The 15,216-nt window shown below is 39.4% G+C and overlaps 1 protein-coding gene across 1 annotated transcript; it reads right to left on the minus strand.

Annotated features, from left to right (window-relative positions):
- Positions 1 to 2,989: 2,989 nt before the first annotated feature.
- LOC125240536 lies at positions 2,990 to 4,073 on the minus strand. Its single transcript, XM_048148428.1, has 2 exons — positions 4,019 to 4,073; positions 2,990 to 3,486 (listed from the first exon to the last, which is right to left on the minus strand). Exon 2 carries the CDS (start codon positions 3,480 to 3,482, stop codon positions 3,057 to 3,059), a length of 426 nt encoding a protein of 141 aa, XP_048004385.1. The 5' UTR covers positions 3,483 to 3,486; positions 4,019 to 4,073; the 3' UTR covers positions 2,990 to 3,056.
- Between the last annotated feature and the right edge of the window lie 11,143 nt (positions 4,074 to 15,216).

Below are 15,216 nucleotides of genomic sequence, written 5' to 3' on the forward strand. Positions count from 1 at the left end.
GGGGGGGGTTCGCCCCCGAGCCCCCTTTATTTGCTCTTATGGGTCACAAGAAAACCCTAGCCCAACTTATTTTAAATACTACGTTGATCTTTCTTTTATGCGGGGGGCTTCGCCCCCCGAGCCCCCCTTATTCTTGCTCTTCAGGGTCACAAGAAAACCCTAACCCAACTTATTTTAAATACTACTTGATCCTTTTTTTTGCGGGGGACTTCGTCCCCCGAGCCCCCCTTTATTTGTTCTAAAGGGTCACAAGAAAACCCTAATCCAACTTAATTTAAATACTACGTTGATCTATCTTTTTTGCGGGGGGCTTCGCCCCCCGAGCCCCCCTTTATTTCCTCTTAAGGGTCTCAAGAAAACCCTACCCCAACTTATTTTAAATACTACGTTGATCTTTTTTTTTTAACCCTAACCCAACTTATTTTATACCTATACTACGTTGATTTTTCTTTTTTGCGGGGGGCTCTGCCCCCCGAGCCCCCCTTTATTTCCTTTTAAGGGTCTCAAGAAAACCCTATCCCAACTTATTTTAAATACTACGTTGATCTTTCTTTTTTGCGGGGGGCTTCGCCCCCCGAGCCCTCCCTTTATTTCCTCTGGAGGGTCACAAGAAAACCCTAACCCAACTTATTTTAAATACTACGTTGATGTTTATTTTATGCGGGGGCTTCGCCCCCCGAGCCCCCCTTTATTTCCTCTTAAGGGTCACAAGAAAACCCTAACCCAACTTATTTTAAATACTACAGTGATCTTTCTTTTTTGCGGGGGGCTAAGCCCCCCGAGCCCCCTTTATTTCCTCTTAAGGGTCTCAAGAAAACCCTATCCCAACTTATTTTAAATACTACGTTGATCTTTTTTTTTTGCGGGGGGCTTTGCCCCCCGAGCCCCCCTTTATTTGATCTGAAGGGTCACAAGAAAACCCTAACCCAACTTAATTTAAGTGCTACGTTGATCTTTCTTTTTTGAGGGGGCTTCGCCCCCGAGCCCCCCCCCCCCTTTATTTCCTCTGGAGGATCACAAGAAAACCCTAACCCAACTTATTTTAAATACTACGTTGATGTTTATTTTATGCGGGGGGCTTCGCCCCCCGAGCCCCCCTTTATTTCCTCTTAAGGGTCTCAAAAAAACCCTATCCTAACTTATTTTAAATACCACGTTGATCTTTTTTTTTGCGGGGGACTTAGCCCCCCGAGCCCCCCTTTACTTGCTCTTAAGGGTCACAAGAAAACCCTATCCCAACTTATTTTAAATACTACGTTGATCTTTTTAGTAGTTCCAGTTCATATCTTCCGGCTCCATCATCAGACCTTGACAAGACTTTTCTAAGAAACGCAAAAACAGCTATGATACGATGTTCCACCATGGTTCCAGTTCATATATTCCGGCTTCATCATCAGACCTTGAAACCTAATCGTAGTCAAAGTTCATTACAAGACTTTTCTAAGAAACCCAAAAACTGCTATGATACGATGTTCCATCATGTAGTTCCAGTTCATATCTTCCGGCTCCATCATCAGACCTTGAAACCTAATCGTAGTCAAAGTTCATTACAAGACTTTTCTAAGAAACCCAAAAACAGCTATGATACGATGTTCCATCATGTAGTTCCAGTTCATATCTTCCGGCTCCATCATTAGATCAGTTTAACAATACCATATTATTGTATTGTCATCAGAACTACATACAGCTGCCAATTTTCATTACGCTACGATCCTTGGAAGATGGTTAAATTAGCCTCCTTAGATTCCATTACATAGTTATAGTTACATACACGACGACCTAATAAAAGCGTGTTAAAAAGACACGGCGATGTTTATTGTTACTCGCCCAGCGGTAAGCTATCAAAATCGCCGTGTCTCTTTTATTTGCACGGGGTGCTTATCTTTTGTTCGTTTTTATAGCCGATAGCTCATAGCTTACTAGCTCTCGGTGGGACCAGTGCCTTAATAAATAAAAGAGACGCGATGATAGCGCGGGCGAGTTATAGTTCATAGCCGAACTATGAGCTACAAATCGTTCGCTCTTTCTTTTATTTACACGGGAGCGACTATTTTTTACATACATACATACATACAACATACATACAATCACGCCTGTATCCCATATAGGGGTAGGCAGAACACATGAAACTACTAAAGTTTCAGTGCCACTCTTGGCAAATAAGGGGTTGAAAGAAAACGAAACTGTGACATTGCAGTGACAGGTTGCCAGCCTCTCGCCTACGCCACAATTTAACCCATATCCCATAGTCGCCTTCTACGACACCCACGGGAAAAAAGGGGGTGGTGAAATTCTTAAACCGTCACCACACAGGGACTATTTTTTGTTCGTTTTAATAGCCGATACTTAGCTCATTTTGCTCGCTTTTGATGGGACGAGTGCCTTATGAGAACGTTATTAAGCCAGGTTTAGACGAGCAAGTTTTGAGACAAGTATATGCAAGAAAGAGATGCAGATATTTGCTACTCACTCTTACTTATAGTTGCGTCTCAAAACTTGCAGCAATAACTTGCACGTCTAAACTCAGCTTTATAGACGAAGGAATATGGCAGGTACCTAGTTGATCTATATTTACAATGTGTTTCTTGCTCATAACTCTGACTGCTCATAACTGATTACTCTAAGTAGGTATTAAAATGATCAGCATAAAAGTTCCTTCTGTCTGTTCCTGTTAACCAATTGGAGCCCTAGGCCACTAGAACTATGTCATAGTAACATATAAACCAGATTGTAAGAAATCTCCTACAGCTTGTCATTTTGACATGGTTATAGGGTGGCCTAGGGTTCCAATTAGTTGACTGTACCTACCTAAGGTATTACATAAATCTGTGTCTGATTGACACGTTCACTGTCGCCCCATCAACTGTGAACCTTACAGCTTTGTAATAAGACGTTAGTGTGACTTTTCTGAGGCACTGGACAGTAGACAGTGAACGTGGTACTGCAATAAAACATCCACATTTGTAGGTAAATCAATTTTATAGACAAAGTAATACAATAAACGACACGAAACTACACAAACAAATATAAAACACCAAAACAAACAACTCTAGACGTCAGCGGCGCCTCGGGCAGCGGCATGAGCGGCGGCGGCGTCGGCGGCGCCGGCAGCGGCGGCGGCGGCGGCGGCGGCGGCAGCGGTCTGAAGGCTGCGACTGTGCCTCGTCCTTCTGTTCGTTCCGCCCGCTCATGTCGTCCGCGGCCGCCCGAGAGTTCCGACTCACGCAGTACCGCGAACCTTTCCGCTCCAAAAACCCGTAGTTAGTCCCGGCCTCCAAGCACGTTGTCATGTTCTGCATCAGCGGGTCCGTACCAGAGTTACGGAACTCCCTCTTCAGATGCGTCAGTATGTCCGTCAGCTTTGCTCCATTTCTTTTCCGCTGCAGGAACTGCGTCAACGCTTTACCGGTCGGCGTGAAGGTGTTCTCCAGGTCTTTCACTGCCTCCTCGACTGCGGGCGCCTCTTCCGTCTGAGTGTTCATTTTGCTGATTCACATTAGGATTTTAATTTAATTCCAAAATATAATGTACGAAATTTTGCAATGTCATTGTACCTTTCGACTTGGCATGACAGACTGAAATGATAACGCTGTTCTTTTTATGAAATGTCAATTTTGAAGATGAAAATAATACTTGTATTTTTAGCCAGTATTTCCTAGACTATTTCATGTTAAAATAGTCTAGGAAAAATAACAAAATTGAAACTTTACACAAAAATCTACTATTTTTTATTGGTTTCTTATTAAAATTGTTATTTGAGTGAATTATAAATAAATTTACATTTAAAGCCTGACAAGTTGAATCTCGCCACGTTGCGCATTTTCAAGTGAACAAATTTTCCTTTACTGGCAAGGTAATTACTATTTGACACCCGTCGTCGAAAGTCATCGAATGTCAGTGATGTAAACAAGAAGTAACTATCTAAATATTCCATTTTCTAACGGTTACATCGCAAATATGCCGAAAATAATATTCAAAAAGTGAAAATACAGAATGTGATTAAGAGTGGGTTACTTACAACAAAAAAGGATGAAGTATTTCACAGCATTTTGATAACAATGTTCCAAAATTGGTTGTTGACATGTCCGGTCCTGACAGTTTGTAGTGCTGTTCTCGTTCTCTGTATCGATTAGTTGGTTTCGATTTAGCTTTATATTTTTTTTGTCTTATTTAAAGTGTCTGTAGCTCACCACAAACGATTGGTAATTGACTGTATTATTGTTGGTTTTAATAAATGCCCGGGTGGTGGTAACACACTGTATAGCGCTGATGGTTTTCCATGTAAGTAATAAAATATAGTCTGACAAACGATTTCCGTCACTAGAAAAAAAAACTTAAAGTAGGCGCGAATGTGAGCAGTTCTCAAAAAGCTTGTACTGTACATAGCCACGTCAGCAAAAATTGATCCTATTTTGTTACCAACATTTAGTATTATAAGTCGACTTTCGTGAGATATATACAGGATAATTGTTGTAATTAAGAAAATATAGATACTACTTAGAGAGCCTTAATGACGAAATATCTAATTTAAATATGAATAAAACTTAAACCATATTTCAAAATATGGAAAGGCCGTAAACCCTAAACCCTGAACATAGGCGACCTTGCTCCGACCTTGGCCCGTTTAAATCGCTCACACCTCGAGCCCCGAGGGGGATCCGCGGAATTTGGCCTCTTCAACGACCCACAGTACCCACACCTTCACCCTTAAGCGTCGTAAAATTTTATAACGCTGCACGTTACCCTATAACTTTGCCTATCGCTGTACATTTTATTAAGACGATACAGGATGGGTCAATTCTCCATACAAACGCTATCGGCTATTTTCTCCCTGGTTTTTGAAGATAGAGCACTGATTTTTTCAACTCAGATTATTATTATTTTTATCTGTGTCAGACCGTTTTGATTCTTTTCCCAAATCCAGCCCATCAAAAATTTCCAAAAACGGCCTTATTGATTATGGCGCAAAAAAGGTGTGGTATTCAAAATTGGTAACAATTAACAAAAAAAAAAACTAAACGGTCCGACACAGATAATTTCATTGTTATTCAGATTCTCACGTTTCGTTACGATTCATTAAGTTTTGAAGGAGGAAACAGCGAGAGCGAGAGCGTAACCTCGATTTTAAAGATTTTTTCGCAATATCTTTTAACTGAGTAGTTCTGAATGGACAATTTTTTTTCGATAAATCTAGTTAATAACACTAGTATAATTATTTAAATAAAATTCCAAAATTGAAAGGGCTCCTTTCTATTTTAGCATTTTCACTCCTGTAGAAATAACTAGAAAATACGAGTATGTACATGTTCACACGATTAAAGTGAAAATGTACATACTTATTTGTATCTTTTTAGGTATTTCGATTTTAAACCCCCGACGCAAAAACGACGAGGTGTTATAAGTTTGACCTGTCTGTCTGTTTGTCTGCCTGTGTCAGACACACGTCTGTCTGTGGCATCGTAGATCCTGAACGGATGAACTGATTTAGATTTAGATTTTTTGTTTGAAAGCTTAGTCGGGAGTGTTCTTAGCCATGTTTCATGAAAATCGGTCCACAATGTCGGGGGATTTTCAAAATTGAAATTTTGTGGTTAGGCTATACTCCACTGTGACGCGATAGGACGAGCCATGTTACAGTCTGACCAAAAAGAGCAGAAATTACAAAGTGGCAACATCGTCCCGTTTCCTCACACATAGATTTGAAAGGGATGACGCTACAATGTTGCCACTTTTTAATTTCTAACTCTTTTTGGTCAGACTGTAAAGTTGTAAATGGGTGAATCACTTTTTCTTGCCTGTTATTGCCATCGTTACGGTCTCCTGAGTCACACTGGTTTTATGCAAAATTATGCTACTGAAATTATGCAAGCATGCATGTAGTCCATGTTTGTAGGTGGAAAATTAAGGAAAGGGCTTGTTAACACCAGAAAAATGCATGTTTGCATACTTAGTTTAAGTAGCATAATTTTGGACAAAACCAGCGTGGTTCAGGGGACCATAACCATGGAAATAACAGGCAAGAAAAAGTTGATTCACCCAAATCTTTTGCGTAACCAATTAATAGCACAATCTGGTAACAAAAATTTTAAATTAAAACGTGGCAAAACTTTGGTGTCGTACCTGTCTAAACATTTTATGTAAGGAAACGGGACGACACTACCACAGTACAATAAAGAATACTATCGTACGGTATGGCCACGCCCGCTCCCCGCTTAAAAGTGCGGCCCACCCGTTCTCGGTTACCTCACAGTTGCCGCCCGTCAAAAACACGAACAGTCGACCTGTCATATCTCACTCATGCAAGCATAGTACGCGTTCACCTGCGCGAGCTTAGACTATCACTGTGTGCTAGGAACGCGCCTCTTTCATATATTTGATTGCCTTTGTCCGAGGTGTGACACTACAGTGTTGTCACTATTTAATTTCTACTCATAGTGGTCATTCTTAAACAAATTGATTAAGCTTCACTGTAACAAGCTCTATTGATAACATGTGTTGTGGCACAGCAGGCTCCCCGCTGAAAGCGCCGCCCACCCCCTCTCGGTTACCTCACAGTTACCGCCTGTCAAAAACGCTCTCACTCATACAAGCATGGTACGCGTTCACCAACACGAACTTAGAATGTGTGCTAGGAACGCGCCTCTTTAATATATTTGATCGCCAGTGTCCGAGATGTGATTATGGTTACTTAGACAACTATTGACTTTAGATATAGTTTCTACTGAGTTTTATTTAGTTTAAAGCGGCCCTATTTCGGCCTCCAGTAACCTTTTAAACAATAATTAAACCCCATTTCGCACCAAACGGGCTAATATTAACTTTCTCTAACCACTTCAAAACAATCTTAAGCATTTCTAACATTAAACGACGATTACGATTCACATTATATAAGCCCTTGCTTTGAGGCTTATGTTATGAAACATGAGCTGTTCGATTTATGTTTTATCTCTGAGAGCCCTTGGAATCGAACGGGCGATCCGGCTTAATCGTCGGGAACATAACGCCGGATATACACTGGCCCGAAAATACCAAACAAACGGTATATATGACGTTTAAAGTCCGTCCGAATAGGCTAGTTTCCTATACTTAAAATAAAATATTTTTCTCAAACATGGTATGAAATATTGATGTTATGTGCCTTATAATTGGCAGCGAAGTATGACGTTGCAGGTGCGGCTAGGACGATTGAAGCTAGGAACATACTACGCGGACGTCCGTCGTAAAACGACCGCGACCGCGACCGATCAGTGTGCACAGAACAAAACATCCGGCGAGCCAGATTTCGATCGGACGTCCACGCGCTCAAGGCCACGTCCACGTCCGTCGACCGATAGTTTGCACGGCTACGTGTATTTCCATTGTCCAGATTCCCGTCCGCGGTCGATTTACGACGGACGTCCGCGTAGTGTGTTCCTAGCTTGATAGATAATGGAATTTCATACAAACCTTGCAGGCCAAGGCAGGCAAAGTCTTCTTTTTTAATTTCCAAACACAGATAATTGTGACATAACATCCAGGTATTTAGCCAATTAAAAAAAAAAACTATAAGGGGCTTTATAGACGTGCCAACTGCAACTGGTACGGGCCCTAGACAATATTTGATTTTGGGTGCGTTTTCATACAAAAAAAAATTTTTTCGTTTTTTTTGAATTTTTTTTTAACTTTTTGTTTTTTTATAAGCGTATACGGGGTATCAAAGGGGAACGAAAATTCGATTATTTTTGCGCTACGACGCACCGTTTAGGAGATACAGCCATCCAAAGTTACTATTTTCAGTAGACTTTATTTATTTCATACCATGTTTGAGAAAAGCACTATACATACCTCGGCGGGAAATGGGGTTGCCCCTTTGTCCCGGCCTCTGTAGTAATGTACTATTATTCAGTGCACGAAATAAAGCACCACATAATTAGAAGAAAAATATGGACAGTAGTTACGTTTAAACATAATTTATATTTAATGTCAAAGAGAAAGATATATAAAGTAAATGAATTGACCGTGACGTCACTCCTCAGTATTTCATAGTAATTCCATATTAGCAAATCGCTTTGACAGTTCTTAAAAAGAAGCTGACGCCATGTTTCGGAATTTCATTAGAACTACTTACTTACTTCATACTAAACTGAACTGTCACCCGATACATCAGAATATCAGCGCCCTCCTGACAATAATCATATATTTCTGGTCGTGCATATATCTTTATAACCCTACATAAAAGTCTATTTCCCAAAGCCAGCCCCCGTCGGCTTCCCGCGCACGCGCGCAGTAACGAAAAAAATGAAAACTTATTGTTTGGCTCTGTAACCATGGCAACGCATTGTTATAAAGTTACTTCGCGCGTGTGCGGGAAGCCGGCGGGGGATGGCTTTGGGCAGCTACAACGTCGCATAGGGATCGAGGTTATAAAGTTTTCTGATGAAGGAGATACGAGAATATCAGATAATTTTGACTTAAATTGTTTGTGTGTTGAAAAAGGAGCCGGTACTTTTCAGGGATATAAGAAAAGACAATTTTTTTTAAATAAAATTATCTCCTTCATTAAGCGTAATAAGCGACTTTCAAAACTTTTACCAGACGCGACAAAGTTGGCAAAAAACGACTCTAACTTACCTCATTTTCTCAAGCCTGATTTTGATATATGATACGCAGGGACCTGTAACCAGACCGTTTGTAAGCAGCCATACCAATCGGATGGACCCAACCATCCGCCAGACCGACTTAAAGTTTCGATATGAGCATTAGTAGAATTGAAATATTCTGGGTCTATAAAAGCTAAAAACTTGAATTTTCTACATTAAGCTACGTGTATATTGTATACTTGACGTAATAAGCGACTTTCAAAAATTTTACTTCTAAGGAAATAAAAAAATGAAAGTTTATATGTGGTGCAAGATTAATTTAAAGCTATGAATTTTATTTACACTGCGTAAGTACATGTGTATTTTATTATAAATTTAAAGAAGAAAAGTAAATTAAACTTTTTTTTCGGTCGTCGAACAAGGTGGTTAAAAATTAGTTTTAAGATCGATCCTTTTTAATTTGTGGGCGAGGGACCTCACACTATGTATAAAGGCACTATGTGTATGTTGCATATAATGTCAAATCCCTCGCATACTACAAAAGTTATTTAAGCATTTATATAAGTTCAGTTAAAATGAGGTGGAAAGTATAAGTGTATATGTTGTGTACACACGTAAAGTATTTTAAACTTTTTATAACGGTATACAACTATACATGTATTTGAAGAATGCCAAAAATGTATTCGTGTCTGAAAATTCAGCATCTCCGACATGGGTTATAACGGGGTTGATGATGTTCGTATTGAGTACAAATGTTTAAACTTCCTAAACTTGTAATTCTAAAGTTCGTCACTTAGGTATGTTACCATGTTTTGTAGGAGAAAGGAAATTCGTTTAGTTAACTTAATGTAGAAAATTCAAGTTTTTAGCTTTTATAGACCCGGAATACTTCAATTCTACTAATGCTCGTATCGAAACTTTAAGTCGGTCTGGCGGATGGTTGGGTTCATCCGATTGGTCTGGCTGCTTACAAACGGTCTAGTTATAGGTCCCTGCGTATCATATATCAAAATCAGGCTTGAGAAAATGAGGTAAGTTAGAGTCGTTTTTTGCCAACTTTGTCGCGTCTGGTAAAAGTTATGGCCGGCGGAAACGGTCTGGCATTGATGATAACCAATTTCAAACAACGTGCTCTAACACATATATAAAAATCAGCCTTGAGAATTTAAGGAAAGTAAGCACTTTTTTTTTTTCACCTTCATCACTTGATAGCAAAAAATTGGCCGATGGGCCGAACTAGAAAATATGCACACATTAAACGCCGATGTGAACTCTACATTGTCCCAAAGTTTCATCCTTGAGAATTTGAGGAAGGTCTGGCGGGCCTGGGCTCTTGATCTATACTGTGTTGTCACTATTTAATTTCTACTCATAGTGGTCATTCTTAAACAAATTGATTAAGCTTCACTGTAACAAGCTCTATTGATAACATGTGTTGTGGCACAGCAGGCTCCCCGCTGAAAGCGCCGCCCACCCCCTCTCGGTTACCTCACAGTTACCGCCTGTCAAAAACGCTCTCACTCATACAAGCATGGTACGCGTTCACCAACACGAACTTAGAATGTGTGCTAGGAACGCGCCTCTTTAATATATTTGATCGCCAGTGTCCAAGATGTGATTATGGTTACTTAGACAACTATTGACTTTAGATATAGTTTCTACTGAGTTTTATTTAGTTTAAAGCGGCCCTATTTCGGCCTCCAGTAACCTTTTAAACAATAATTAAACCCCATTTCGCACCAAACGGGCTAATATTAACTTTCTCTAACCACTTCAAAACAATCTTAAGCATTTCTAACATTAAACGACGATAACGATTCACATTATATAAGCCCTTGCTTTGAGGCTTATGTTATGAAACATGAGCTGTTCGATTTATGTTTTATCTCTGAGAGCCCTTGGAATCGAACGGGCGATCCGGCTTAATCGTCGGGAACATAACGCCGGATATACACTGGCCCGAAAATACCAAACAAATGGTAGATACGGTATATATGACGTTTAAAGTCCGTCCGAATAGGCTAGTTTCCTATACTTAAAATAAAATATTATACTCGCTTCGCTCGTGGTTCAACTATAGAATCCTTTCACTTGCTCGTTTTTCAATTCCACACTCGGCGTTAAAATACAACTTTGCCCCCTTGTATAACAAATAACAATTTCTCAAACATGGTATGAAATATTGATGTTATGTGCCTTATAATTGGCAGCGAAGTATGACGTTGCAGGTGCGGCTAGGACGATTGATAGATAATGGAATTTCATACAAACCTTGCAGGCCAAGGCAGGCAAAGTCTTCTTTTTTAATTTCCAAACACAGATAATTGTGACATAACATCCAGGTATTTAGCCAATTAAAAAAAAAACTATAAGGGGCTTTATAGACGTGCCAACTGCAACTGGTACGGGCCCTAGACAATATTTGATTTTGGGTGCGTTTTCATACAAAAAAAATTTTTTTCGTTTTTCTTGAATTTTTTTTTAACTTTTTGTTTTTTTATAAGCGTATACGGAGTATCAAAGGGGAACGAAAATTCGATTATTTTTGCGCTACGACGCACCGTTTAGGAGATACAGCCATCCAAAGTTACTATTTTCAGTAGACTTTATTTATTTCATACCATGTTTGAGAAAAGCACTATACATACCTCGGCGGGAAATGGGGTTGCCCCTTTGTCCCGGCCTCTGTAGTAATGTACTATTATTCAGTGCACGAAATAAAGCACCACATAATTAGAAGAAAAATATGGACAGTAGTTACGTTTAAACATAATTTATATAAGATATATAAAGTAAATGAATTGACCGTGACGTCACTCCTCAGTATTTCATAGTAATTCCATATTAGCAAATCGCTTTGACAGTTCTTAAAAAGAAGCTGACGCCATGTTGCGGAATTTCATTAGAACTACTTACTTACTTCATACTAAACTGAACTGTCACCCGATACATCAGAATATCAGCGCCCTCCTGACAATAATCATATATTTCTGGTCGTGCATATATCTTTATAACCCTACATAAAAGTCTATTTCCCAAAGCCAGCCCCCGTCGGCTTCCCGCGCACGCGCGCAGTAACGAAAAAAATGAAAACTTATTGTTTGGCTCTGTAACCATGGCAACGCATTGTTATAAAGTTACTTCGCGCGTGTGCGGGAAGCCGGCGGGGGATGGCTTTGGGCAGCTACAACGTCGCATAGGGATCGAGGTTATAAAGTTTTCTGATGAAGGAGATACGAGAATATCAGATAATTTTGACTTAAATTGTTTGTGTGTTGAAAAAGGAGCCGGTACTTTTCAGGGATATAAGAAAAGACAATTTTTTTAAATAAAATTATCTCCTTCATTGGCATTAGCTAATTGAACATTTTACGTATAAGGTTGGAAGGTTATGTTTCCGCCAATATTTTCGAAGTTTATATGATCCACGCTAATCCTAAATAAAGTAGAAGTTTCAAACTAAAATTGAAATATAAAGTTTATTAGAGAGTGCAGCGTTTCCTCGGATTATGGAAATCCTGCTTTACGCGGTTCATTCTCATTTACATGTTTACGATCTTAGGTTCCATTCTATACACAAGGATAGGATTCACCTGAGTGTGGAGGTGCCATTATGAACGTCGGGTTTCGATAATAGGGGAATAGTATATTTGCGGTGGTGCCACATTTTTTCGCTGATAAGTCGGTGTACATATTTAGAGTTGTTTGTATTTGTAGCACGTAAGTGTCTTTCTTTTAAAACTGAAAAACTATCATACAAATTTTAACCCGATGTGTCACTGATGGTAGAATTGATCTTTAAACGATGATTATTTATCACCACTCATTTCGATCTTCTTCTTTTCCGCAGTTGTATCGTAATGTACTAATTTATTCGCGAAATTTCAGTGGCCATGAATCCATGATTAATACGTATCCCAGGCTAGGGCCTATTTTACGATACGAAAACTCGTATAATATTAATAATCCATTTATTATTTTGTAGCAGGTGCAGATGTTGGAAAAATCAGCATGCTTTACAAACCAAAGAAAAAGTTAGGTAGCCACATAAACATAATTTAAATGTTTGAATAAAAAGTCAGAAGAATGTTCTGGTGCGTTATGGATTCATTCTTGTTTCGATCCTACTACTATAAACATTCTAAATTTGTATCAGTACCTTCCGTTCTTCGTTCTAGAAATAAACCATCTTCATAACCAAGTCATCGTTTCCTTCTATCAGCAGAAGCGGATGTTGAAGCTCGTATCAACAAAACCCGCGCCGCATATGCGCAGTTGAAGTTGAAACCAGTATGGACTTCCACAGTCATCACTCGCCGCACCAAGCTAAGGGTTTTCAACTCTAACGTATGGAGACATGCGAGACATGGCCCGTCAAGTAGGAGATAACCAGTAGACTCCAGGTGTTTGTGAACAATAGTTTGCGGCGAATAGTAGGAGTCTACTGGCCACGGACCATCTCCAATATTAAATGGGAACTGACTGATCAAAAACCTTTCAGACAAAGAAATTCTGTCGCGGAAATGGCGCTGGATAGGTCATGTTTTACGAAAGCCAAACAACCACCTATCCAAGCAAGGGCTGACCTGGAAAATTCCTGGAAAAAGAGGGTAAGGTCGCCACGTACCACCTGGAGAAGTGGAAAAAGAGGCGGCATCAGTTGGCTTCGGCTGTGAGGAGCTAGAAGAGGCCGCGCTTGACCGCGAAGAATGGAAATCCCTTCTGAGAGCCCTATATCCCTGATGAGGGATAACAGGATATCATCATCATCACTATTTTGTAGTGGTCAAACACTTTGCGTGGACTTAAACCTAGTGGGTTGTAAGTTGCAAAATCATAATAATATACTTATAAAGATTTCAGCGATGAGGATATAAACTTTAACATAGGTTTTGAAGTTTATACTCACATGGAAACTGACCCACGTGTTAACTTGAGCTAAGTAATTTAATTGCTCGCCCTTAGAGTTGGTCAGAGGCGCCTAGCCTTCAGAGATAACATACACTAGAGAAATTTCGACGGGTACCTCGGCGGTCGAGGTGGTGTAGCGGTTTATCACGTCAGCCGCGTTAGCTGGAGACCCGGGTTCGATTCCCGGCTTCGCCACCAGTGGGCTTGATCGCTTTTTCTTTAGTGTATGGTCTATTTCAGTCTAAGTAATTTATTTTTATTGTATCTTTCTCGTGGTTGTTACACAAATCATTGCTCACTATTATGAATGGTTCTATGTTTGTACCTACTAATATGTTTGTATAATAAATGCTAAATGATAAACATGACTTTTCTTTTTTTAACGTATCTATAAAGTAGCCTACTGCTATGCCAAGGCCTCCCCTATTCCGATCTTTTTTATTTTATACAAAATAAACTTTTTTATAGGTATTTGTTATACAAGGGTGCAAAAAAACGAGCAAGTGAAAGGTTTCTATAGTTGAACCACGAGCGAAGCGAGTGGTTCGAGAATAGAATCCTGAACTTGCGAGTTTTGTAACACACTAGAAGTAAAATACATTTGCAGCTCACTATAGCGAGGAAACTACAACGCAAAAAATATGTTTATCACTGCTTCCAGTACTTCCACAGGTGGTAAATCATCTTTATTACTAGATTCACCTACTTTTATCAATTTTAAAGCAGTTAATTTGACTTTATTCAAGGTCAAATTACTTTACTCACTAGTGGATAAAATGCGTTTTTACCCACTGGTATTAAAGGACAAAACACGTGTTTCCGAGCTAGTGAGGGGAAAAAAAACTAAATCTAAATCGGTTCATCCGTTCGGTTACGATGTCACAGACAGACACACACACAGACAGACAGACAAACACGCACACACAGACAAACACGTCAAACTTATAACACCCCGTCGTTTTTGCGTCGGGGGTTAAAAATAGTTTTGCATAAACATTCAGAGAGGAAAATCAGGTCTACATTTGTATGGAAAAGCGGCCGATTCTGTAACGTGCAAAATGTTTTGCGCTCTTTTAACTGCAACCTAGATTAAAACAATATCTGCCCTACTTTTCAGATTGCTCTGGACATTTGACTCTATCGCTTTGGAAATAGAGTGTTGATTAGATGTAGTTTAGCACTTTGTTTGCCTCGATATCCTATAGATGTCTCTGCAGTCAACAGCATGTGACCAAGGATGATTTATATGAGACTTATAATCTTCATTAAAAATCGTACCTCTATTTTTAAGCGCCAACTATTAATTAATACTATCATAACTACACTGATGATGCCAACAACTTTCTTTTTTTCAACATGTGTAATTGTGTACTGAAGTGATGTCATGATATTAATAGTTATTTGTTATACAAGGGTGCAAAGTTGTATTTTAACGCCGAGTGTGGAATTGAAAAACGAGCAAGTGAAAGGATTCTATAGTTGAACCACGAGCGAAGCGAGTGGTTCGAGAATAGAATCCTGAACTTGCGAGTTTTTTAACAGACGAGAAGTAAAATACATTTGCACCCGAGTGTAACACAAAACTTTTCCCCTCACTATAGCGAGGAAACTACAACGCAAAAAATGCGTTTATCACTGCTTCCAGTAGTTCCACAGGTGGTAAAACATCTTCATCACTAGATTAACCCACTTTTATCAATTTTAAAGCATAAAATTTGGCTATATT

Source organism: Leguminivora glycinivorella, chromosome Z (assembly GCF_023078275.1).
Source record: "Leguminivora glycinivorella isolate SPB_JAAS2020 chromosome Z, LegGlyc_1.1, whole genome shotgun sequence".
Classification (NCBI taxonomy): Eukaryota; Metazoa; Arthropoda; class Insecta; order Lepidoptera; family Tortricidae; genus Leguminivora; species Leguminivora glycinivorella.